General features: G+C 35.9%; 4 protein-coding genes across 15 annotated transcripts in view; 2 read left to right on the top strand and 2 right to left on the bottom strand.

Annotated features, from left to right (window-relative positions):
- chodl (chondrolectin) overlaps positions 1 to 11,514 on the bottom strand; it is a 54,657-nt gene extending 43,143 nt beyond the window's left edge. Inside the window, exons 1-2 of one of the 2 annotated variants that reach the window (XM_087308615.1) lie at positions 11,180 to 11,514; positions 8,492 to 8,599 (exon numbers count right to left, since the gene is read on the bottom strand). The gene's annotated coding sequence lies outside the window, so the exon portion shown is untranslated. Of the gene's footprint in view, positions 1 to 3,662; positions 3,796 to 8,491; positions 8,600 to 11,179 lie in introns of those variants that run through there. The other variant, XM_087308614.1, reaches the window with a different exon arrangement.
- On the top strand, positions 82 to 9,275 carry gb:co360592 (expressed sequence CO360592). Of its 10 annotated transcripts, none has more exons than XM_087308735.1 (10): positions 82 to 474; positions 3,548 to 3,599; positions 3,689 to 3,812; positions 3,906 to 3,998; positions 4,074 to 4,127; positions 8,022 to 8,217; positions 8,506 to 8,642; positions 8,739 to 8,885; positions 8,989 to 9,044; positions 9,130 to 9,275. In XM_087308735.1, exons 6-10 carry the CDS (start codon positions 8,125 to 8,127, stop codon positions 9,219 to 9,221), a joined length of 525 nt encoding a protein of 174 aa, XP_087164861.1. In that variant the 5' UTR covers positions 82 to 474; positions 3,548 to 3,599; positions 3,689 to 3,812; positions 3,906 to 3,998; positions 4,074 to 4,127; positions 8,022 to 8,124; the 3' UTR covers positions 9,222 to 9,275. The 10 variants fall into 10 exon arrangements, with proteins under 10 accessions (XP_087164861.1, XP_087164860.1, XP_087164858.1 ...); XM_087308734.1 differs by having other exon boundaries at positions 7,953 to 8,217; XM_087308732.1 differs by lacking the exon at positions 8,022 to 8,217 and adding an exon at positions 6,960 to 7,153.
- Positions 11,515 to 11,546: 32 nt separating the features above from the next.
- Positions 11,547 to 14,981, top strand: ndufb4 (NADH:ubiquinone oxidoreductase subunit B4). Its single transcript, NM_213033.1, is given in 3 exon segments — positions 11,547 to 11,748; positions 12,139 to 12,282; positions 14,815 to 14,981. Coding segments are annotated over 3 exon segments (393 nt in total). The 5' UTR covers positions 11,547 to 11,562; the 3' UTR covers positions 14,878 to 14,981.
- A 5-nt stretch (positions 14,982 to 14,986) lies between these two features.
- hgd (homogentisate 1,2-dioxygenase) lies at positions 14,987 to 26,485 on the bottom strand. 2 transcript variants are annotated; one of them, NM_152966.2, is made up of 13 exons: positions 26,364 to 26,485; positions 25,072 to 25,143; positions 24,896 to 24,984; positions 24,296 to 24,461; positions 24,119 to 24,210; positions 23,487 to 23,521; positions 23,318 to 23,397; positions 20,914 to 21,013; positions 20,705 to 20,829; positions 19,631 to 19,735; positions 19,426 to 19,552; positions 15,345 to 15,526; positions 14,991 to 15,267 (listed from the first exon to the last, which is right to left on the bottom strand). In NM_152966.2, the coding sequence occupies exons 1-13, from the start codon at positions 26,376 to 26,378 to the stop codon at positions 15,124 to 15,126; spliced, it is 1,332 nt and encodes a 443-aa protein (NP_694498.2). In that variant the 5' UTR covers positions 26,379 to 26,485; the 3' UTR covers positions 14,991 to 15,123. The 2 variants fall into 2 exon arrangements, with proteins under 2 accessions (XP_087164244.1, NP_694498.2); XM_087308118.1 differs by lacking the exons at positions 23,318 to 23,397; positions 23,487 to 23,521; positions 24,119 to 24,210; ... (2 more) ...; positions 25,072 to 25,143; positions 26,364 to 26,485 and adding an exon at positions 21,967 to 22,545 and having other exon boundaries at positions 14,987 to 15,267; positions 20,914 to 21,800.
- Positions 26,486 to 26,884: the final 399 nt, after the last annotated feature.

Here is a 26,884-nt window from a genome sequence, read left to right as displayed (position 1 = left end):
CCATTAATTAAAAAAAGTCATTTGACTCTGGGATAACCTTGTACTGCTTGTTGTGTTTATTGAGTGTTTTCACGTTGCTGTAGTAACGCCTTTTGAAGGCAGGTAGTCGCCCGTTCCATGAATGGGTAAAGCCAAAGCAAGAGCTAGTTTAATTTGATAACTTTAAGATAAGTTCCTCAATATTTAGTCTCTTCTTTTGGTTACGTTTTTACCTCTCTGAGTTAGGTTTTTTAAAGCGACATCGCGCTTGTGGAAATGCAGTTGAAACGATTTTGTTTGTTTTTCGATATTCAGCGCATGGGATTGATCTGAAATGTATGTTTACATCTAACGTTAAGGGCTTTATTTACACCGCCTCAGATTTAATTACATATTTTATTCCCCTAACGTTACTGCCTAAATCTTTCATTCGGCTATATTTTCTATAAGCCTGAATCTGTTTGTTGATTATGTGACGACGTCTCCAGAGATCAAGTAAGTAACATTTTGTGGGCGGAAATGATTTATTTAAAGCAACCTTCTATACAATTTATAATTGAGTATCTGGGTGGAGTCAAATGTAATCCAACACAATCCTTAAATAATCCTAGATGAATAAACCTATTTCCCATTCCTTGACATGGCAGAGGATTAATAAATCAGGGAGCTGAGCTTTAGCCTTAAATGGTGTTATGGCAAGCTGTTTTAACAATCACTAGCATATAACAAAAATGCTAATACTAGTAGCCTCTTATTCTTCTAAATGTTAATTAAATACATAGTATTATTTATTAAATAATAAAACTAATTTAAATAAATTAAACACTGGTGTTTATTATTGGATACTGCTACATATTTATTTCAATAGTAATTCTGTTATTCTATTGTAACTAATTTGTGGTATTCTATGAGGATCTGTTAGGGACAAGCCTGTTATGACGCATTTAACGATCATCAGCATCTTAAATCCTTGAAAGTTTTTAATATATATTTTTTAAACGTATGAATATTTAAATGTATTTATGTATGTAGTATATCATCTTTGCTTCAAATTATAATAAACAAATAACCGCTTGTGTAAGTGTTTCTAATGCAGCGTCTATGGGACAGGACAGCAAATTTGACATTATTCTCTCCTCTGGCTGCCGTCATCAGTCTCACATAATTTTTTCCTTTTTCTTAAAGTCTTTATAACATCATCGTGGAGGTTTTATTTAATTATTTCAGCAAATAAGATTCTCCCATTCAATCTCTGCGTTCTAAGTTTTTTCAACTATGACGACTTCCGCTACTGAAAATCCGGAAATGTGAAAAGGGTCTAGTGACATCAGCTATTCAATTTAGTACAAACAAGTGCATATTTTTATGACAAAATGTTATTCCTTAGATACTACTACATTTTTTTTAGATATACCTATTATAAGATGCTGGTAATTAATCATTACAGACTTTTTTAATTACATAGAGATATTCACCTATTAAATAGATACTAGTTTTTATATATTATGCATTGGTATTCATTACTAGGATACTAGCTCTTATTAGTTATTATACTAGTCACTAGTATTTGATAAATGTGTACTAGTAGCTAATCAATAAGTACTAGTATCTAAACAAAAACTAGTATCTATAGTGAATAAATACTAGATTGAAATTAATAAGTATTAGGCTATGTCTACACTAGATAAATCTGAAAATAGTTTTCATCTAAAAACACTTCACATACACACTATCATTTTTCGATCACTTCTCAAAGTTTGTTCAACCACATTGAAGCAAATGAAAATGATTTCGTCCCTGTACTGAACGTTTAGACAATAAGGCCTGCCTCATTTTAGCCTTACATTTATTTCTTTCCTGGTTATTTGAGGATCCTGTATAAAGTTGCAAAAGCGAGTGAGAGAATATAGACTGGGAGATGTGCCAAAACAACAGCTCTAAGTAAACATTCCATGTCCTTTAAGGAAAAGCAATCTATAGCATGTACAAACTGACATCAATCTTTAACAATGCAATTAAAACAGAGCATCCAAAACAACTGCTGTACAAAGTCTTCCACTGTTTTAGCTAAATTTGTCACATGACTAAATATGCAGCATTGTTTTTGAAAGCCTCAGTTTTCAGAGTCTACACTGACTCGAAAACGGCATTTTCAAATGTATCCTTTTTAGAGTATTTTTAAAAAGATATGGTAGCATAAAAACACTGTCTAAGTATTGACAATTAGCCAAAATGGAGAGAAAAATGCTGTTTTAAACAAAAATCTATTGTGTGGCCTTAGTATTTGTTTAATAAAGTAGCTATGAGTTCCTAGTACTAGTATTTAATAATGATATACTTGCAGTGTTCAACAATAAGGACTGCCTTATGGCCCGGGGCCAACGTGAGAGATGTTTGGGACAGTAAAGAGAATCGTTACTGGCCCGATCAGACCAGTGCTGCCTTGTCATAAATTTTTTATTTGTCTGCGACTATTTGTCAGTTGCATGCAAATACAGTCTTAGAATCGAGAAACAATTTGTGTTTTTAAGTCTTTGAATGCTACCTTTTCTGTAAAGTCGTAAACACCACATTGCTTTTCAGTTCCTTTTATCTGATTGGAAGTTGTGAGCACGTTATTTTTTTCGACAACCTGGTAAAAACCTATACAGTGAAGAGACGGCAACATCAAATTATGAGGCTAAAAGAAAACGTCTGTTTCTAACGTTGTGGAAACAGTTACTTACATGGGTACAACACAACGAAAAAAAATTAAGTGATGTTTTGTATAGTTTTCCGTCACTTTTAAGTCAGCAACCTTTTGTTTTGCAATAAAATAACTGCACATTTTCCATACTGCTATATTTTACCGCTAAATATTTTAACATTTTAAAAATATTTAAATTCTAGATTTACAGACATCATTTTTGACATAATATTTAAAATATGTGGCTAAGGAATATTTATTATTTTAGTGGGGCCAGTGAAATTTTTGGCATAGCAAGTAAAAATCTGAATCGCTAGTCCAGTCTGGCCAGTAGAAAATGTCCTTAGCATTGAACCCTGACTTGTTTCTAAAAATATGTAGTATTTAAAAATGAAAACTGGAATATGCAAGTAGTTATATGCAAATATGTTTTTGTCACAACTGGAATAGATTTTTGCAGAAATATAGTTAATATCCCATTACTAGAAATTTGTTACCACTACTCCAATAATCACAAGAATACCTAATAATAAATAATAATATTCATGACTACTAGTATTCGATGAATAATTACTAGTTTTTATTTAATTGGTATATTATCTTATGAATTACACATATCTTTTCCATTGAGCACTAGTACCATAGTAAAATAAGCAAAATAAGCATGGTGGTTAATGCAAAAGTTACTAAAAGTAATGTAGTAGCATAAAATGCAGATGCAGCAATTATTATAACAGCTATAATTATTATAACAGCTTGCCATATCCGTCTTCTCTTTCTCTTAAGAGAATTATATGCTCCTTTAGTTCGGCTAATTGAAAAGTTAATCCATTTAACATTTCATCGAATAAATATTTTCCTCTCTTTTATAACCTTTAATAGCACGTGCTAGCATGAGCAAGAAAATGACTGAACACGAATACTCCATTGACAGGTATAAAATAGAATGAAGCAGAGTTATTTCTAAACAAGTGAAGCAAAGGAAAAAAACAACAACCTGTCAATCATTCTTTCCCTCTTTAGGCATCACCCCGCATCTCCAGCTGAGGAAACCACATCACAGACTAATGTCATTCTTGTCCCACAGCTGGAAGCAGAGTTCAGCCGAGCAGCCATGATCATCCAGAGAGCTTGGAGAAAACATGTTGTTAGTCAGCTTGTGTATTACATTTTTCCCCAATGTGGTTACATAGGATTTTATTCACAAATAAACAGTGCATACCGTGCCTGTCATGTATAGGATACTGCTGTTTTCAAGCACCTCAAGAAGCTTCTGAGCTTCCATAATCAAGGGGATCCACGTCTCCTCCTTAGATTTATTAACCCTGCTGAGGTAAATACTTCTGTTGTAAAGTTTAATTGAGATGTTTATTGTTTAGTTTTCCTAACACTGAATGCTTATTTCTAGGCTAATATTCTGGATGCTGCTTCAGGGGCTCTTATCAGATTCCGATTGGGTGGGGTGAGTGTTAATGATGTCCATGTTTCCTTTACAAGGTTATTTTATTTCATATCTATCTACTATTTTTTATTATTTATTTAATCTCATTTAAAGGGGTGGTCCACGATATCATATTTTAAACTCTAGTTGATGTGTATTGTAGCAGTGTGAACATAAACAACATGTCTGAATGTAATACGCTTCAATGCAAAGGGAGACCTTGGATTTTAGAGTTAACTTAGCAAAGTCAACAGCAAACGAAGTTTGGGGACTACAAAAAAATACATCTGGGATAGTGAGATCGCAAGGGCTTCCCGTTACGTGCATTCACCTCACACACACACCCTGCGCAGCGAAGGAGCGTGGCCAGATGTGCTATAATGTTAAAACTAAAAGCTAAAATGCTGTCCAAACGCTGCTATTTTCACAGTTTGTCCTGTTTCTGTATTTGGGCTTCCACAGGACATGACACAAAGAGAGAAGTGCTTACAATGTAATTTAAATTATGTTCCAGAGAATTATAAAAGAAAAAAGATTTAGTGCTTGCATTTGACAATGGAGAACTTCCAGAATCTCTCCCAGTTCAGTGCTGGATTCGGCTGAAACTCTTTTAACTGACGAAGCTGTGGATTGTGAGCTACAACGTGCAGGTATTTTTATTTGTTAAAATTGATCCATTAAATGCACAGTTTCTAGCGTTAATGCTATGTTGTAGTGAGGATGTAAACAAGGATGTTAACAATGGGTATTGCTGTTTGGCACCGCTAACAATTTAGCTAAAAATTCATATTTATCAGTCAAATTCCTGTAAACAGCCACAATCTTTAGCATCACGTGCAGTGTCTCTCTATGCGGACATTTTCTGTGCATTATATATCTCAAATGACCAACTCGCTAAAGATATGTGAACGTTTTATATTACTTACACATTCTTATTCTGAATATATGTGAAAGACACTTGTCAGATTTTATTTTAGAGAGCAGGTGTGAGCTGTGTGCTCTTCATTTCTGTCTGATTCATGATGTTAGCTGACCAATCAGAGCCTCTTGAGGGTGGACCTTTCAGAAGAACTAGGAAATATGACATACGTTTTTCTGAGTAGTATATAATCAAAGTATGATATATGAAAAAATAACATGATTTTCAACAAGTGAAGCATAAGCACACATTGCTTAGCATCTTATAAACACAACCAGCCATAAAAATACACTGTGGACCAGCCCTTTAAAGTGATGTAATATTTCTAATTTGTGTAGTATTCCTGTCTGTCTGTCTGTCTATCTATCTGTCACATGCTAGCAAAGCAATAATACATGCTAGCAACAGAACAGCAACATACTTGTATCGCTACAGAATGCCTCAACCTCAACAAGAAGGCTATAAATATAGGTTGGGGCCAGCTCCAAGTGGGTGGGCCTTGAGCTTTAATTGGTAATTGTCAATTAATGTTTTGTACATGACACAGAGTCTAATATTGTGCTCTATGAATTCCTACCCCAACCCTAAACTCAACCTCACAGTAACCTGATGTGTTTTATGAATATGTACTCCACCTACACCACCTAAACCCAGCCTACATGTGGCCCTTCCACAAGTCCCTCCCACTTTAAGATCACCCAACCCTGTCGGCGCCAGTGGTGTAGTGGTTAGTGCGTCGACACATGCACTCCGGTGCTCGCGGCGACCCGGGTTCGATTCAGCCTTGCGGTCCTATGCCGATCCTTCCCCTCTCTCTGCTCCCCATGCTTTCCTGTCAATTCTTTCCACTGTCCTATCAAAAGTTAAGGTGAAAACCCTGAAAAAATAATTATATAAAAAAAAAAGATCACCCAACCTACTTGCGGTGTAATCCCTACCACTTGGAGGTCTCCGACACTGCAATGATACCTACTTGTCCTCAACAACCCAGAATACCTTAGCAACCATCTAGGAACCACGCAGAACACTCAAGTAACTGAGTAGCATCACCTAAGCATTCTACACAAAATACACAAGCAACCACAATCAGTACCCAAGTTACTACCTGGCTATACCCTAGCAACAACACAAAATACACTAGGCAACCCCCTGAAATACCTATAGTAACCATACAGGGTGGCCCCCAGACGTCCAAAGACATGCGCTATATGTGAATTAGGTAGGCTAAATTGTCCGTAGTGTGTGTGTGTGTGAATGAGGGTGTATAGGTGTTTCCCATTGATGGGTTGCGGCTGGCAGGGCATCCGCTGCGTAAAACATTTGCTGGATAAGTTGGCGGTTCATTCTGCTGTGGTGACCTCTGATGAATAAAGGGACCAAGCTGAAAAAAAATGAAAGAATGAATGAGTAACCATACAGAAATATCTTAGCAACCACACATAACGCCCTAGCATCTGCATATCAACACTAGTAACCTCTTAGCAACCAACTAGGACCTCCTAGCAACTGCCAAACAGCCACACACAACACTCTAGTAAACCACAGCAATACTCTAGAATCTACACTGAATATCACCTACCTAGCAACTACACAGAACAGCTTAACCACCTGGCAACAACTCAGAAGACAATAGTAACTGTCTAGCAACCAAACAACACCCTAGTAACCACCAAAAAACCACATAGCAACACTTTAACAACCGACCAAAAATAGACTCATTTAAAACATAAAAAATTGAGCAACTAAATGTGTTTAATGTAAAACCGCTAAACTTAAAACTAATTTAAACCTACAACTTAATGATTTTAAAAAAGAATTCAAACTTTCAGGCTTGGTTATATTTGGTTTGGTTTAATAGTTGAGATGTGTTAAACATACACGTACATGCTACAATAAGTTACTGATTATAAATTTTCAGCCCACCTATCCTCCAGATATCTACTTTAAAATATACACTCGAGCTCCTGTGGTGGACATGTGTGCCTTCAGTCCAAAAGATTACACACTGCAGAAGAAACTGGTTTCAAACCAGATCCATAATGGCCGACTGCTGAGGGATAATGAGGACAATAATGCTGGGTGGTACCAAAGGGTGGAGAACAATGGCTGGAGGATTTTGTCTAGCAAGGTGATTTATCCAGTCGTAATACTTTCATTTTCAGTTTTATCATTTGTATACAATATGATAAAACAAAAATATAACAAAACTTATACAAACATATACACTCATCGGCCACTTTATTAGGTACACCTTACTAGTACCGGGTTGGACCCCTTTTGCCTTCAGAACTGCCGTAACTCTTTATGACATAGATTCAACAAGGTACTGGAAATATTCCTCAGAGATATTGGTCTATATTGACATGATGGTCATAAAGGGATGGACATGGTCAGCAACAATGCTCAGGTAGGCTGTGGCATTGACACGATGCTCAATTGGTACTAATCGGCCCAGTGTGCCAAGAAAATATCCCTCACGCCATTACACCACCACCACCAGACTGAACCGTTGATACAAGGCAGGATGGATCAACACTGTCATGTTGTTGACGGAAAATACTGACCCTACCGTCCACATATCACAGCAGAAATCGAGGACTCATGAGACCAGTCATCGTTTTTTCCAATCTGCTATTGTCTAATTTTGGTGAGCCTGAGTTTCCTGTTCATAGCTGACAGAAGTGGCCTTTCCATCAGCTCGATCCAGTCTGGCCATTCTCTTCTGACTTCAACAAGGCATTAGCGTCTACAGTACTGCCGCTCACTGGATATTTTTTTCTTTATCAGAACATTCTCGTTAAACCCTAGAGATGTTTGTGCATGAAAATCATAGTAGAGCAGCAGTTTTTTAAAAACTCTAATATAATAAATCTGGCACCAACAACCATGCCATAATCATTCATTCATTCATTTTCTTTTCTGCTTAGTCCCCTTAATAAACCAAGGTTGTCACAGCGGAATGAACCACCAACTTATCCAGCACATGTCTTACGCAGAGGATGCCCTTCCAGCTGCAAACCATCACTGGGAAAATGCCACGTTAAATCACCATTCTGATGCTCGGTTTGAACTGCAGCAGATCGTCTTGACCATGTCTACATGCCTTACTGCATTGAGTTGCAGCCATGTGATTGGCTGATTAGAAATTTGCATGAACGAGCAGTTGGACAGGTGTACCTAATAAAGTGGCCAGTAAGTGTATATTTATTATTACTGTCTGAATTTAGTAATATTATTTTTATTTATTTTATAGCACTGTTTTGATCATTGATAATATTAATAATGCTAATTATAATAATAAATGTTTCTTTTCGATATATTGATAATGATTTTTGATGAATGTGACAGTGTAGATTGGTGTAATGATGCTGAAAATTCAGCTTTCCATAACAGCAATAAATTGCATTTTTAAATACATTATAATTTTTTTTACTTGATTCTTGTACAATTTATCTTCAATCTCTACCTGTATGATTGAAGTTTTCCACGTCTGAAGACCCAATCTTCAAACTAACTGAAGATACCAAGAAGACAGAATTCCATCACTGCAAAATCCGCCGGCAGCAAGATGTTGCTAGAAAAAAGAAGATGCGGAAAATTGAATGGATGAGGAAAATGTATGTCAAGAAAACTGGCTTTGTTTGTGTTGGGTGAAATAGTTATTAGAAAACAAGAAACATGTAAGGAATGAATGACTCAGAGCTTGTTTACAGGTATGCGGAAGGCCGTACAGGACACAGTAAAACAGCACAACAACTTCAGAATTCCCCAGAGACATTGTTGGATTCATTTGAAACTTCCGACTTTGAGCAGGAAGTGGATGAGCTGCTAGCGTGGACCAGAGCTCTTGATTTTGATGAGTAATTGAGCTATAACACTGTTCATGACATTTAATCATTTTTGACAATATGATATCCTTTTCAAAAATGAATTTGTTTTTTTAATTTTTTTTTCTTGTCTCAGCTATATCAATGAATGGAGGAATTTGGGCACCAGCAGATGTTACATAGTTGACAAAGGTAAGTGTCTGTGCATGAAATCAACACTTTTACTGTATTGTGGCGCCCTCTGCTGGTCAACATTGAAAATATGTTTCCTTTAAAGATGATCTTTCTGTGGATGTTCAGCGAGACTTTGGTATATGTGAGATTTCTCCGCTCAGACAGGATGAGAGTCGACATCTAGATCTCATCTGAGAGTTTTTACTCATTTGCTTTATTAATTTGAATAAATCAAAAAGTTCTGAATCATTGTATGGAGTCATTTATGACTGGTCTTGTGTAGTTAAATATATTTTAAAATTAAATGTAGGGGAGAGTGGGAGAGTTGCAACACTTTTTGCATTTCCTTTAGTTTCTCAGATACAGTTTTTTTGTGGAAACCCAAAATTTTAATACAAAAAACCCACATCTGTTGGACACCCACCCACATTATTATAATATGTGTACATATGATAATATATGCAGAATTTAAACTTAAACAGACAAAATAAAAATAAAATATAATAAAAAGCTAATTCTAAAACATCAGGTTGGATTTTATTAGTATTTTTTCTTGTAAACAGACTAAATGTAAATTGTTAAATGTGTTAAAATGGCCATATAAATACAGACTATTAGAAGAACAACCAAATAACAACAAAATATTTTTTTACTGAAAATCTATACTGAATCTTTACTAAACTACTTCTTTGAACTTTTAAGTGAATTAATTATTCAAAAAATTTATTATTTAAAAATTAAATTACATTGAAATTGAATAAAATTAAAATTGTACATTGATTATATGGCAAGCTTTAAAATGAGTTTTGTAACTGAAGACAGTTGCAACAGCATGTCAACAGCATCCCAACTCTGTCAACCCTTATTAAACTGTCTATGCTGGAGATACAATAACTTAACGCTTGATGGCTATTCCTACACAGCAAAACCCAACAGTCAACTTTATCAAATGAAATGAGTGTAGTTAACTCAAAATTGATTGAAAGTTAATTCTACTCATTTGAAAAGAGTTTTGAACTCAGAGTTAAAGGTAATGATTAAATTAAATACCTCATTACTTCAACTTAAATGGAGTAAGTTCACAGTACTCGTATAGATTAGTTAAACTCAAGTGGTTTGTAGCAAAGTTTCCTCGAATGGTTTGAGTTGCCTTAACTTATTGAGTTTTACAATACTCAGTTGGATTTAAACTTTACGAATGAATAATGTTTAAAAAAAACAAATTTGATTTTCTGAACAAGAAAAACTTCTGAAAGAGTAATTATTATTTTTTACCTAAAATTGTTTTTATATTGAAGGAACGGTCAAAAATGGCTGATTTCTCAGATTGAAGATAGGTCTAACTGAGAATATGTGGGAAGAATATCATCACTCTCATTCCTCAATAGAGGAATAAGTGTTATTGCAACTGCCCTATGTTGCAACCGTACCCACTCTCCCTACTGATTAAAGTTCAGAAAATGTTTTGTCTGTTCACCAAGGTTCCATTTGTTTCAATCAAAAATAATTCGAAAACTGTATTATTGTGACATTATAGCCTAATTTTTTAAAATGATTTTTCAAGTATTTCTGTAAGTCAATACAGAATTTTTGGCATTTTAGCTGTTTTTTGCTCTTTGTTGTGTGTGGGTGTGTAAAATCATTTTATTTTTCAGGATTCTTGATGAACAGAAAGTTCAAAATAACACTTCATTTGAAATCAAATCTTTTGTTTTATTACAGCTGTCTTTACTGTCGCTATTGGTCAATTTAATATCCTCTTGATTAATCAAACATTTAAAATGTAATTTGATTTCAATAATTTTTCACAATATTAATTATTTTTTATAATTTTTTTTTTACAAATAAATGCTGCATCAGTGAGAAGAAGAGAGACATCTCCAAAATCTAAATTAATATGAATGAATTAATCTTTTGACCCTGCTCAAAAATGTATTACAAATAGAAATGTCATTCGGCTTAGTACCATTATTCATCAGGGGTCACCACAACGGAATGAACCACCAACTATTCCAGTATATAATAAACAGCGAATGCCATTCCAGCTGCAATCCAATACCGGGAAACATCCATACACACTCATTCACACACATACACTACTTTTAATAAAAGGGACTAAGTCGAAAAGAAAACGATTGAGTAAATGAATTCACCTGTAGCGCATGTCTTGGGACTGAAACCTGAGCGCCTGGAAGAAACTCACAGGGGGAAAATGCAAACTCCACACAGAAATGCCAACTGACCCAGCCGGGACTCGAAACAGCGACCTTCTTGCTGTGAATCTTGACCCCTGAGTGACCTTGTCGCTATAAATAAAATAAGCATTTTAAGTAAAATATAACCTTTGAAATGTCGCACCTAGCTAAACTGAGATAGGTTCAATAATATTCAAGTTGTCTAAGATCGTCTATTATAATAAAACTGCAAACCACTTTAACGAGATTTTCTCAAATACCGCGAGACTCATGAACGTGACGCGCAGCCAATCAGATTCCTCCTTGTTGTCGGGGCCGTGTGAGTGTCCCCGTTAGCAAACATGTCGAGGCTAAGAGAATATAAACCGGCTCCTTTGGCCACACTTCCAAAAACATTAGACCCGGACGAGTATTACAATCTTTCCCCCGAGTACCGGCGGGCGGAGGAGGAGCGGACGGCTCTGCGGTCTCAGATGAAGAGACAGTACCAGATGCAGCTCAACAACCCCTACCGCAAAGAGCTGATTGTAAGACCAAGCGAACATTAGCTTAAAAATTACAACAGTTACTATGATGCTAAGTATATATCGCCGTTATATTATAGTAAAGGTATAGTTTTGCCATGCTGTAATAGATATTTATGTGTCTACATTTATGTCTTCGAGGCTTATATTGCGTTAAAATGAGCCCTCACTGAGTGACCTTCACTGCTGGAGGCTAGCAACTATACTTTAGCAGTTTGTTTTGATCCACATACGTCGCTAATGTGAAGTTTACATTTTGGATTGAGCATGTTTACTATATTTATATACATTCTGCATTATGGATAAATGTATTGGTTTAAATGTGTCACCTTAAAATACTGATCTGGAAGGTAACTTGATAGCTTTGATAAACTTGCTCGTTGTTATTTGTAGGAAGACCCTGCCCTTACCAGGTGGCTGCATGCACGTAATATCGTGTACCCGCATTTCAGACCATCTACTAAATCATCACTGATTGGCGTGGCTTTTGGAGCTTTACCTCTGGTGCTCTTGTACTTTGTGTTGAAGACAGACAGGGTGAGTAGGAATACACAGGGTGCGAATTACAGGGGGGTTGGGGGTGGATTGATCCCCCTAATTAATGCTTGATCCCCCCCCTAAAGGACATTAAAACAAAATGTATAGGTGTCAGCCCTTTAATAGTAAGAAATAGCTTTCTCTGATCTACTGTATATGTTAAATATTAAAAATTAAAAGTGTATAATATAAATAAAAATTTGACCCACCCTATAGTGGTTTATACTATTATGAATGCATGAAGCTGGCAGTTCGAGAGCACCGATAGACATCTTAAGTATTCACAAAACATGTTCCTTGTAAAATAGGTATTTGTATCTGCATGTAGCCTAAAAAAGGAAAATTAGACACATAATTTGTATAGTTTGACCTACAGTAACATCTAAAATAGTCACTGAATATCCCTCAAAACGCTGAAAATGTATACATTTTATTGATAAAGTAGATGTAATTTAAGTATTCATAATTTTGTTTCACTAAAGCATGTATAACCAAACTATTACCAAAAAAGTTGACCTTCCTGAAAGTCAATGTATTATTCACACACTGGAAATAGACCAATTCACTGCTTGTCGCTTTAGGGTTTTTTGCTGTGAAATTTGATTTTAGTTAATCAGTGTAGTATACTTTGCTCTATTTTTTTCATTTATTATTATATTCAAGCCAGTAGCCAGCCTGGTGAATAGGCTGGTTCTTTTTTTTCTCAAAAAGGAGAACTTTTTTTTAGTTATTTGCCTCATTTTCTATATAATAATGAGATTTAAGTAGTGCATTTTAGTGACATTTTAAACTCTATTTTTAGCTAGATTAGCTTATCGGGTGGTCATCATAACACACGCTTATTTAAGTACCAATAATATTTCCTAATGATTTAAAATAAAGATATATGAATAAATGCTTGTAATAAAATTGCATTTAAAAAATATCATATATCATAAGTAAAAAATAGGAATCTGTTAAAGTTGTAAATTAAAAACTGTAACCTATTGTCATTAATTGTGCAAACAACAAACTGGCCGGCACATTCAATTCAGAATTTGGCCATTTGAATAAAAATTAAAACAAACTAAAAATTATATTAAAAAATAATAATGTAAAGCTTCACGATTTTTGTGACCTCTTTTGTATAAAAATACATTTGAAAAATTATGGATAACAACAACAATAGCCAAAGTAGTATTCAAATTACTTATGATATTGGGCCACTTTTGGCTTTTTTTTTTATTGATCACTTTTTGTTTCAAGAATAAGGTCCAAGATTTAGAATAAAAGTCACTTGTAAAATGTTTTCTCTTTTTAAAAACAATACTATAGTGAAAGATGACTTCACTTACATCAGATTGTGCGTTTTCTTGCTCAGCTGGATGTTGAAATCATGAAAAAATATTGTTTTCATTGGCCAAACGGATTAGCTGAAGTCACAACAACCTTTTTCGATGAGTTATTTTCATAATTTAGAATGGCACAGCAGTCAATAAAGGACAAATAAGCTCATGTATGGGACAAATTCTAGCCCCTTGTCAGTGAGGGTTGGGTCTTTCAAACTAGTACACCCAAATTTAGGTTGCAGTAAAACATTAAATACAAATAAAATTTTGAAAAAAAGTAAAAATCAAGAGAAGCAAAAAAGAAAAATGTAGTTTAAATTTTGTAGGTTGTCTTGAATATAATTTCATTATCCTTCAATTTGTAAATATGTTTGGTGACTAAAATATTACTTTGATAGTTATATCTGTTTAATAAATCTGTTTTGTTTAAATGCACCAAAATACATTGCCTATATTCCCTGAGAAATGAGTATTCATTTTCAAAATTGGGTGTACTCAATTATGCTGAGCACTGTATAATTTAAATATCATTTTAGTTATTTTTAGTTATTTTTTTACTTTTTGAAATGACAAAATATACCATACATAAAATATATTTGCTGTTTGTTTACTGCTCAGAATTTTAAAGGAATTTATGGTAAATGCGCAATATTTACGCAATTTAGATTTTATTTCTTTGGCTTGGCATAATACTTGTTTCTTTCACAGTCAAATATGGCTGAAGTACTCAAAGTAAAATAGAATAAATTAGCAGGAAATCAGTGTAATATAATGTATAATATTAGCAGTTTTAGATGTAGTTTTTTAATACATTTTGGTATTTTTATTACTGTTAATTGAAGAATTAGAAACATATGAAGAAACCTATTTAAACATAGCAAAATGTAAATTTTTGATTTTAACAATATCTGATAAAAATAGCTGATTGTTAGTTTGGACCACCAGAAGAGGGTTTTTATATTTCTCCATATCAGCCAAATGGGCTTTTTAAACCCCTGAACATAAATTATATCTGTTTTATTTTAAAATTTGTGTGTTCATGTAGAAAATTGAACAAATCACCAAACCAACACACAAAAAAAACAAATCAACAACAGAAATAAAAATGTCTTGTTCAAATTAATCAATAAATGTTTCATTTTAAGCAAAAATGCAAAGGTTAAATGACTTTATGAACCAGATTTTGTTTTCTTTTTCTTTCTAGGACAAAAGGGATTCCAAAATAGATGCCGGGACTTATAAACGCCCCTTTAAACTGTCATCCTAAAATTCTCAGTTCGCTGTTTCTTGCAACAAACAGTACTTGTAATTATATATTAAACACCTTATTGTTGAAACGTCATTACTATTATTAAAGAAAAAGGAAAAGCACCAACTGCATTTTTGTAATTTCATTTAATTGTATGGCTGTTCTTATTCTAAATGCACAGAACATCTGGGATTAACTGAACCTCTCACAGATAAAACCATTATGAGTGAATCAGATATTTCAGTCGAGGTTTAACCATGGGCTCTACTTGCTGCTGGGTTTCCAGTTTGGATTGAAGTGACTCTTTAATGCCTCCCAGCATTTATAGTAGTTTTTATCCAGACGCTGACAGGTCTCCAAACCCCACTTAGTCACAGCCATGCTGAAGGAAGACTCGAACATGAAAGCCTATCAAAAACAGTACAGTTTAGAATTAGATTTTCTTCTTTGATGTATTACAAAACCAGATACATAATAAACATTACCATGGTGCCCTCAGCAACTCTCTCTGGCTTGAGAAGAGCAGTGCTGTTCTTCTCGAAGCAGTCAACGTCAGGGCCGTGTGGAGTCATGATGCTGTGAAGACTTCCTCCTCCAGGCTGGAACCCCTCTTCTTTGGCTTCATAATGGCCTTTGATCAAGCCCATAAACTCACTCATGCAGTTCCCTTTCAGAACAGACAGAGGGCGCTCTTGAGCTTAGTCTCAATTCTCACTTGCTTTCAATGTAATGCTCAATGAGTCCCAATGTGCCTACTGTTAAGACATAATACCATCGTTTACTCAATTCTGACTCCGTTAAACACAAGAGAAGATATTTTGAAGAATGTTGGAAACATGTAGCCGTTAACCTCCATAGTGTTTGTTTTTCCTATTCAAGTTTATTTGTGTAATGCTTTTTACAATTATTGTTTCAAAGCAGCTATACAAAAAAAGGTGCACTTTATAACATTACAATCAAATTAAGTTCAAGTTACAATCAAATACCAGTTATTATATACAGCAGGGCTCAACAATAAGGACTGCCCGATGGCCCGGGGCCAGCGTGTGAGATGCTCGGGACAGTAGACAGGATCGTTACTGGCCCGATTGGGCCACTAATGCCCTGTCACTATTAGTTTAATTTGCCTGTGACTATTTGTCAATTGCGTGCAAATACAGACAGAATACAGAAACCGTTTGTGTTTTTAAGCCTTCAAATGCTACCTTCTCGGTTCCTCTTATCTGATTGGGTGTTGTGAGCATGTTATTTTTTTCCATAACAACCAGTACAGCTAAGAGACAGCAACATGGCGGCAACATCGAGTGATGATGCTAAACGAAAACATTTGTGTATAACGTCTTGGAACCAGACTTTTACGAGGGTACACCACGACTAAAAAAAATGAAGTGATGTTTTGTACAGTTTGCCGTTAGGATGGCAGGTCAGTCATCTTTTGTTTTGCAAAAAAATACCTGCACATTTTGCTACTTTTGTTTGCAAAACACTTTATTAACATTTTTTAAAAATTTTAATTCTAGATTTACAAACATTTTGACATTTTTTTTTATTTATGGCTAAGAAATAGCTATTAACTTTTTTTTGGTGGGGCCAGTGACAATATTGGCAGGGCAAGTAAAAATCTGAACCACTGGTCCGATTGGGCCAGTAGAAAACAATCCTTAGCGTTGAACCCTGTACAGACATGGTTAACCTGCAATCTTACAGCATATAGGTGATGTCCATATGTACGTTTAATAGAGTGTAATAAGTGTATGTGTTGTGTCCTCGATGGTTGGCATCATCTCTTCATATGTGTTGCTTAAAGTCTCCTTTTCCTACTATTGATGTCAATGTTTTCAGGTTTCCAACGTTCTTCAGGACATCTTATTTTTGTGTGTTCAACAGAAAAAAAAATTTTTAACTGTTTTTTGGAACAAGTCAAGGGTGAGTAAACGATGACAACACCAAAATACTTGGTTACCTGAATATTAAGTGACAATGACTGAATGTGAATGATTGTGTGTGACTGGATCTGCACATCTGCATCCAGCTCAACATTCTACAATTTGGGGAAGAATAATACTAATTTTAAATACTAGGATAGACAGCATTCAAATGAAGACACAGCCCAGGTATGCAGTTTAAAATAAAGACTATTTAGGGTGAATAGTGTGCAAATTGGGAAACGATACATGCAGTCAAGAGCTACATAGTATTTAGGGCAAGCAATACAAATTGAAACACTGTGAATATCGTGTTTTGGAGCAGCTCATTTACATTCTTCAGTAGTTCGGCAACTAAAAACAACGATACAATGTAGCTTTGCCATTAGCTAGCTACATTTTTTATTAAGTAGCGAAGTTGCTTTACAACAGATACATTTCATTTAGTAAACCTGCAATGGTCTGATGCAGCACAGTGTTATCTTACAAGAGCACATGCTACAATGGTGTATAGGGTATATGCAGAAGGAATTACAATTTTTCAGTAACCTGGGTCAAATGCTTGCGGTGAGCTGTATGACGTTACAAAATCACTGTGTTTAAGGTCTGTTTTCTTTATAAATCAACGATCGCCACCGCCAGATTGAGATATGATATAAAGTGGGTCTCAAAACGTAAAAGAAGCACTGCATTAAATTACATTTTTCCACGTCATGTCTTTAAAATATGAACATTTATTTTACCCCAGTATATTCAATGGAGCTTCTGCACTAGCCTGCTGATCCTGACAGACGCGTACATGTAAACGGCTTTTCATCTCATTTTATGTTTGAAAAACTTCATGATAGCTGAAATCATTTAAACGGATTATATTTTATTGACATTACAACATCGATGCTGTAAAAGAAACAGTATAAAATTTTAAAGTCACATACATTGTTCACCAGAAGATTATCAGTAGGGGAATAAACTAGCTGTGCATATACCCTTTTACAGCCATGGTAAACCACCCATCTCAAGGCTTTACATTTATTTATTACTGTTATATAGTCCATTTCTATTAACAACAGTTGAAATTCCATTTATAAAGTATTCTAACAGTTGGCAATTGACCTGATGTTAGAATGTTGTGTGACGTTTTAGTTATTGCAATGCTACATCCCAGCAAACAATTTTGTGTTTAATAGACTTCTAAACGTAGACAGCTTGACTAAACTTGAACTGTCAGTGAAAATCTAATAGACATCTAAGAATAGCCCAAAACTAGACTAGTCATCAAATAGACTGATTAGAAAGACTTTATGTGTAGTCATTCATTTCTGTTTATTTGATGACTAGTCTAGTTTTATCTTCGGTGTCTATTAGATTTTCACTCTCAGCCCAAATTTAGCCTCGTTTTAGCCAAGACAATTATGTTAAGACAATAAATGTCTATTAGATATTTATTAGACCTATTTAAAAAACAACAAACTGCTTGCTAGGATTTGTTGCAGTTTGTTATTTTGACTTTTGACAGTCTTAACGTTGACAATTGTAATGTACGGCTTTTAGGTACCAAATTTTTAACTTAAAACAAACATTTATTCACATTTTTGTAAATAATATACACCTGAAAAAAGTTGTTTCAACGTAACTCCTTTTAAGAACTTGAAGTGTAACGAGCTACATTTTTAGAGGTGTAGTTTGACATCTTGGGTCTGTTCTTCATGCGTGGATTACTCAATTAACAGGATTTGTTATTGATGATTTTAACAAACCAGGATTGTTTTGTTCATCATAACCCAGCCGAGTTGTTACAGCAACAGGTCTGGTAGCTTAAATCTGCTCGGGAGCAGGCTTATTTAATAGAAACAGGATTAGATCAGGTCATTTCAAGCAGAAGTAATACTGAAAGTATGTACTGCATGCTGATATTTTCCTACCTATGGGTTATATACACTGGGGGAAAATAGTAAATAGTTTTTTAAAAATGTGATTTATGTTGGCGCAATAGCCTAGTGGTTAGCGTGCCGACATATGGTGCAAAAGCACGTCAGGGCGTTGCGAGTTCGAATCCCGGCTCGATGACATTTCCCTAACCCTCTCTCTCTCCCACTTTGCTTCCTGTCTCAATACTGTCCTATCTAAAAAAGGCCATAAATAAATCTTTAAAAAAAAAAAAGTGATTTATATAAATCTGCTCTAAAAGTAAAATTAAATAAATTGTTAAATATTCTTGACACGTGTAAGTGTAAAGCCTGTAGCCCACAAGTGTGTAAATTTACTGTGTATCATATCTAACAAAGTTTACTACGCAGTTTATGTAATTTTGCTCACAATAATAATTGAATATTAATCAGATGATGTCATTACCCTGCTGTGCCATCAGCCAATCATTACACTGCTTATCATGATTTCAAGAATCAATACATCTGTCCTTATCAACACGTGTAGCGATCTCAGCTCTCATCCAGACATAATCTGATTCGTAAACTTGTTTGAAGAACCAAATTAGCCAGAGATCAGTTGTCAAGATTAAATGATCCAGGATCTGCCAAATCATCCTAGATTATTTAGGTGAAGTAAGAAGAATGGACCCCTTATTTCAAACGGGTTTCCCCCAACACTGGCAAAAATGTGTTGTCAACACATGCAGACTTACTATGGTAGTAAGGAGGCCGAAAGGTGTGATCAGCCACACCCCAACGAGGAGGAAAGATGACAAAATCTGCAATGGCCACCCCTGGCCGAGTGGACTTGGCTGTCAAAACGGTAAAAATCGATGGATCCTAGAAATAAAGACAGCTAATTTGATTAACTGCATAAATCTTATGATTGTAAGATATTAATTGAAACAAACTACTCACCGCGTGATCAAACGCCACACAGTTGATGACCATGAAGTTCTCCAGATTGTATTTGTACGGTGCATAGTTTCCGTGCCACGCCACCACGTTAAATGGCGAGAAGTCCTATTAGAGCACATTTAAAAGGACAAAAACATGTGTACTGTAATGACAAACCACATAATGAATTTCTGCAAGCGCCGAATATATAATCAATAGCAATGTCAATCTCAAAACACTAAGACATCCGATCAATATCCTCAATAAAGCCACATCATTTTGTTTAGTCGCTATATACTCTTGTTCTCGAAATACTAGGTTGCGAAGTGAGAAGTCCTCGTTAAAAACAGCGCAATTTTATACACCTTTCGCTTGATAATGTTGCAGGAGACACATTTTGAATGCTGCCAGCAAAATCAATATAATTCATTACAGGAGAGACTGCCTGCTGTCCTGACCCTCACGCGGCCTCCCGTTGTTTCAAACCCACCCACATGTACAAACACACACCAGATAAAACCTCAGTCACAACTGTACACACAACAAGCAACTCGAACAAGAACATGACTGTTTTTACAGTTACATTCAGTCGCACAAAGACGTTCTCGGTGCACCCTGGGGTTTCTGGGACCCCGAGGTTTGTAATCTCACAGGCATAACAGTTCTCGAGATAACTCTACCAGACTCTATTAAAAAAAAACTCATACACACAAAAACACAAACATATTTTCCCAGTCAAGCAAATAATAAGCTAATTTAAGCAATTTTAGCACTCAGTTGGAGGACAAAACAACAGGATAAGGCTGTAGCTTCTCCTTGAAGGAAAGCGAGCACCGTACAGATGGAGAGACCTTTCTGCTCAGCTACTGTATGGATGTGCTCTAGATGCGTTTTTTCATTACAATGAGTGATACAGCCTGCTTTAATTTACTCCTGACAACCATAACAAGTCAATTATTCACTCGACAAGACGGATTCAGTCCAAAATGAACGGTCCTGCATGAGCTGTTTCCTAATCCATAAACATTCAGTGCTTTATTGATGTCGGCAATGTTAGCATTGAGAGATATTAATGCTGTGATAATTTCTCAGCACCTGTTGACATGAGAAGAGCTTTCCCTGGTACTTGTTGACAATGGTGTAGCCGGTGGCTATAGTGCGGTCCTCGTACCAAGCCACGGGGGTTTGGAAGTCTCTGGGGTTTGCCAGTCCATTTGCCCCTGCGGTGTAGATGTAAATGAATAGGCTTTTCTTGAAAGCAATGTGTTATTAGGATGCATTATAAAACGTAGTGTTGTACATACCTATTGGACCCAGGTCAGGCAGCTCGAAATGAGCACCAAACACCTCTAAAATGTATCCTCGGGTCTCTCCGAACACGTCGACACTAAAACGCATTCCTTGCTGAGAAGACAAAAGATTATATAATTTCAAGAGTTCACACTTAGCTGATGATTGATTATAAAGCTTGTTTGGCATCCTGTCCCGGGAGAGAGCCCTGAGCTCATAAGATCTTCGAGCCCGGGGCTCCTTCCCGTTTGCAAGGTGAGGGGAGTTTGAGCTCAGGTAAGTCTCGAGAACTCCCCTGCTGCAGTATCTAATGAACAGATAGTGATTGCTTTTAAGAGATAACTACTTACTAGGTGCATGTCTATGGTGCTAATTTGGATTAGTCAATTAACTTAGATTGCATGTTATGAGACGGTGGGAGGAAACTGGGGAACCTGGTGAAAACCCATGTGAGCACAGGGAGAACGTGTACACTCCGCACAGAAACGTTGGCTGGCTTGGTAAGGACTAGGATCATTGATGTTCTTGGCTTGAGGCAACAGTGCTAACCACTGGGCCACCGTGCCACCCATCTAGGAAAGGAGGTGGAGTAGGGGTGGAAGAAGGGATTGTTCAAAACAAAGATGACTGTTATATAGAACTAAGGGTATTTATAGTGACTTAGGAATTGTCTGATTGGTGAATCATAAATTGGATAATGCGGGACCAGCCGCAAGCAATGATGAGCATGTGATCCTCTCAAAATTAGTTTATGAATAAACCTCACTTAAAAGATGCTTGCAGTTAATTAATTCTTGCTATTATTAGTTACTATGATATCACAAATATATTAAAATAGAAAATGGTTGTCGGCGCCAATAGCCTAGTGCAGGGGTTGCTAACCCTGTTCCTGGAGAGCCACCTTCCTGCAGATTTCAGTTGCAACCCATATCAAACACACCTGCCTGTAATTATCATGTGGTGTTCAGGTCCTAATTAATTGGTTCAGGTGTGTTTGACATGGGTAGCAACTGAAATCTACAGGAAGGTGGCTCTCCAGGAACAGGGTTAGCCACCCCTGGCCTAGCGGTTAAGTGCGCTGACATATAGCACTATGGTGCTCAGGAAACCCGAGTTCGATTCCTGACTCGATGTCCTTTGCCAACTCTTCCCCTCTCTCCATCCCCAATAATTTCTTGTCAATTCTCTGCACTATTCTATCCATTAAAGGTTAAACTAAAGGTTAAACCTCCCCACATAAAATCATTATTAAAATAGAAAATGGTTGTGTAAAATGTTATACTATTTTACTCTATTTAAATCAAATACAAAGTTTTTTTTTTTATTACAGCTTTTATTTATTAATTTTCCTTCGGCTTAGTCTCTATTTCAGACGTCGCCACAATGGAATGAACCACCAACTATTTCAGCATATGTTTTATGTAGCGGATGACCTTCCAGCTGCAACCCAGTACTGGTAAACACCCATACACTCTTACAATCACACACACTCATACACTACGGCCAATTTAGTTTATTCAATTCACCTACAGCGCATGTCTTTGGACTGAGGGGGAAACTTGAGTACTCGCAGGAAACCCATTTTATTACATATATTTATTTGTTCATATATTCTATTATTTTTGTTTTAATACCATATCAGGATCATTGGCTTTATTCATGGCAACATTACTAATATATATATATATATATATATATATATATATATATATATATATATATATATATATATATTGAATGCAAAATTTACAATCAAAACAGTGTCTTTATAAAGAATAAAAAATGTAAAACAATACTGACTATAGGCCATGAAATCTATCGATTTTGTCCAAATAAATAATACAATTGTTTTACAAATTGAGTGTTGTCCCTTTTATTGTATTTTTATTATGATATTACGAATCTATTCAAATAGAAAATGGTTATGTAAAATGTTATATTATTTGACTCTATTTGAATCAACTAAACAGTTATTTCTTAATTATAGCTTTTATTCATTCATTTTCATTCGGCTTAATCCCTGATTTACCAGGAGTTGCCACAGCGGAATGAACCGTCAACTATTCCAACATATGCTTTAAGCAGCCTTTCCAGCTGCAAGTGAATACTGGAAAACACCCATACACACTCTCATATTCACACACACACACACACACACACACACACACACACACACACACACACACTACAGGATATTTAGTTCACCCAATTCACCTATGGCGCATGTCTTTGGACTGTGGGGGCAACCGGAGTACTTGGAGGAAACCGATGCAAAAAGAAACTCCTTAAAGAAATGCCAACTGGCCAAGCTGGGACTCAAACCAGCAATCTTCTGGCTGTGAGGTGACAGTGCTAACCACTGAGCCACCACCCTTTTATTGTATGTTAACTTTTTTTATAGATATTAGATTGTGACACCTGAATGACACAAATCTCATTGGGCTCCACCATCATCTTTCCAAATTCTGTAGTAATCAGGATTTCGCCTTGTTGAGGCACTGAAACACAGATTGCAGCGTTGATTAGAAACATTGAAAATTGATCTGTTTCAGATATTAATTATGAAAGAAAAACAAATTTATTTTACCAATGAGAAAATCACCATCTGCATTTTGGAAACATCTGTAAAAAATAAAAATTCATGTACCAACTCACAACCCAGCAATCATTTTTAAAAGATGTCTAATAGACGTCTAAACATAGTCATCTTGGCTAAAACAAGGCTAAATGTGGGCTGTCAGTGAAAATCTGAGAGGGGTCTGGCTGCATCCAATGCTTTTTAATGCGCTCACCTAATTCCACCCCTAACCCTACCCCTCACAGTGATGTCACTAGCTTTATTGATTGTGTCTGACATTGCATCTCTGAGCGATGCAATCTCATCTTGTATCATAAAGGCTGCATCCAGATACTATTGGGAAAATCTAGTAGACTTCTAAAAATAGGCCAAAACTAGACTAGTCATCAAATAAACAGAAATGAATGACTACACATATAAAGTCTGTCTTACTGTGTCTGTCTATTTGATGACTAGTCTAGTTTTGGGCTATTCTTAGATGTCTAATAGATTTTCACTGACAGCCCAAGTTTAGTTAAGCTGTCTACATTTAGATGTCTATTAGACATCTATTAAACACAAAATTATTTGCTGGGAAGAAAAAAATTCAACTGAGAATTTATTATATATTGATTAGTAAATTAAATCTGATTCAAACCGACTTGTCAGTCATGGAAGTGTTGCAGGAGTACATGTGGATGGCGATTCCATTACGGGATTTCGAATCTCCAGCTCCACATACTGTATGTAGACCCTGAAAATATCAAATACGCATCTCTGAGACTGAGAAATAGTTCAATATGAATGTAAAAAGATCCACATATTTATGACATCTTTACCGATACGAAATCCACTTTTTTCTCTGAAGATTTGGGGATGTTAAATGGCTTCCATCTGAGCTGGTTGGGATCAGGCTCTACTTCATTCCAGTTCTCGGTCAGATCTCCACAGCTCATCCGAGTGAAAGGCTTGTGGCGCACAGAGGGCAGAATGCGGTATAGCCAGCTATGAACACAAACACATTTCAGTATTTACAAGGGAGAAATAATTTCCTCATGGGTGTGCATTATCTTCTAATAATCCAACAGGGTGAAGTCATTATTCTGCTTATACTGAAGTTACCACAGCTAAAGACACTGTTAAAATGTGGTGTTTGATGCTGTTGTAGGACATTAGACAAGAATTTGTGCATAAACACATGCTGTATTTACTTCTAGTTTCTTCCACATCTCAATCAAAGTCTTTTGTTTAGTTTTTGGACAATAATATCATAATATGGAACTGTAATGTGGTCAAGAATTGACTGAAACTACTTTATCTGTACATTTATCTGAAAATAACCTCTTTAAAATATTCGTCAGCCAATCAGAATCAAGCATTAACCAGTCCCCGTAGTAAAATAAAGTTTAATGTTTGACCACTCTATTACAAACATATACCTTCTCTTATTGCTTGAGCGTGGGCAAGTGAAGGCAGAGCCAGAGAGTTGCTCAGCATATAAGCCATATGGACACACTTGGGGATTGTTCTGAAAGACAATAATGTAAACTGAGCATTTGGTTTGTCTTGTTAATTGGTCAGGAAGAAGACGGTGAAGGTGAAGTTTTGGCACTACCTGTCCCTCAGGTAGAGATCCTGGACAGCGAGGGTCTTCAGAGGAAAATTCATTGCCAAAGCCACTCATGTACTAAAACACAGTAATTCAACAGTGTTACTACTGGACGAGTGAATTCACTTTGTTTTCAAAACATACAGGATAAGAAAACCAACACACACAAGCTGTGGAGCACCATCCAAGCATCTCCACCTTCAGCTACAACACAGATATGCTTAGTCATGTTGCATAAGCAATGCCCAGAGCAGCTCATAAAACCTCAAACATTGCATGGGCTAATTGAAAACACATCCTCTCGAGGGGTTAAACGTAACAAAGAATTCATAATAGTTCATAGGAAAAAAATCGGCTGAAAAACACCTGACAACAAATTTTGGCCATTTGTTTGCGTTTATCTAATACCATCTAAAAGAGTGCTCCATAATTATGTTAAATTCCTTATGCCAGATTAGGACTTTGTTTTATAAAACGAGTAGTCTAATGGTTTGGAAAAGCGATCATAAACTTGCAAAAGTTTTATATGTATCCTGCATATTTACAGCGGAGCCGAGATTAACCTCATCTGGGCAGCTGCAGATTCCAGTTATCTGATTGGTCAGACTGAAACGCCCCTCAGATCCTCCTCATGAAACGATGCGGAGTTCTACTCACCTCCACGAGTCGGTTCTTTTGAATAATCCTCAAATAAATTAGTTCATAGAACAAATTGAGCGTTGTGCCTGCAACATTGTATATAATTTGCTTTTTAAAAAGTTGTATTGATTGTGGTATTTGATTTAAAAGGATAGTTCACCCAAAAATGAAAAATCTATCACAATTTTCTTTTTGTTTTTTTCTCTGGTAAACACGATGGAATTCATGTAAAATCGGATTCATCTGTCATCTCAAAAACTTCTGAAAAATGCAGGTTGCTTCATATGGAGTAAAGGAATACCTTACTTAAAAACCTTGTTATGCTTTTATTTAATCTTGTCTAATGCTACTAATAGTTATGTCAAACGATTCTGATTCATTCCAAAGATCCGACTCAAAAGAGATTCGAATCACTATTTCTGTAATAAGGATGCACGGGTGAAGTGTGCAGCATAATTCCAAAACATTGTTAGGTTGTTTTATGAAGTCTGTCTGTATAAAGAGAACAAACACAATGTCTGAAAAAGAGTATCCGAGGACAGCATTTTAAAAAGGCAAAAATGAAAACAGGCTGCATTGTAATAGTCACACAGACTACGTATTTAGTTGATCATTTTTACTTTAGACAAGCACTAGTACATAGTTCAAAGTGCGCTTACCTTCAGCCCAGCCATTGCGCGTTATTGAATTATGTACTTGTAAAAATTAAACTATTCAAAATGAGTTGCGACTTTTCGCAAAGTACCAGAGGATCTTCACTCCCCAGAAACCACTCTCTGCACAAGACCGGGGGAGGAACTTGGGTCGTATTTACGTTTTTCTCAATATGGTTTGAATTAACTCAAACGCGACTCGTGACGCAACCAGAGATTGGGGCAACATTTTGGAGGGGAGGAGTGAGAGTTCGTGCAAAGAATGACCCCTGGCACAACTACAGCAAATGTCAGTTGAGGTAAGATCGTAAAGTCCACTTCTCAGGACTTCACCACATGCACGTAGGCCAATGTCAATCAGGGAGACCAGTGTTGTTGAATTTTGTTTGGAGGACAAGTCCCCGTTTTAATCGAATTCCAAGCTTATTGATAATCATTCGATACGTATACACAAATCAAAGGATTAAAATATGTCAATCTCATTTACTCTGTGCAAAATGGCCTACAATCATGCACACATTTATTTT

The sequence above is a fragment of the Danio rerio genome, chromosome 24, assembly GCF_052040795.2.
Source record: "Danio rerio strain M-AB ecotype USA chromosome 24, GRCz13ab, whole genome shotgun sequence".
Classification (NCBI taxonomy): domain Eukaryota; kingdom Metazoa; phylum Chordata; class Actinopteri; order Cypriniformes; family Danionidae; genus Danio; species Danio rerio.
Note: the sequence above shows the minus strand (reverse complement) of the source record. Positions and strands in the feature narration are given on the sequence as shown.

Bases quoted from the DNA above. Each gene is read 5' to 3' on its own strand.
- gb:co360592 (NM_001386499.1), top strand. From the start codon at position 3,559: ATGAGCAAGAAAATGACTGAACACGAATACTCCATTGACAG. The intron at 3,600-3,688 runs GTATAAAATAGA...TTCCCTCTTTAG, and splicing joins CACGAATACTCCATTGACAG to GCATCACCCCGCATCTCCAG. The intron at 4,128-6,943 runs GTGAGTGTTAAT...ATAAATTTTCAG, and splicing joins TCAGATTCCGATTGGGTGGG to CCCACCTATCCTCCAGATAT.
- hgd (NM_152966.2), bottom strand. The intron at 19,736-20,704 runs GTGCTGAGAAAT...GTGCTCTAATAG, and splicing joins AGCTCTTCTCATGTCAACAG to GACTTCTCGCCATTTAACGT. The intron at 19,553-19,630 runs GTGAGTAGTTTG...CTTTATTTCTAG, and splicing joins GTGTGGCGTTTGATCACGCG to GATCCATCGATTTTTACCGT.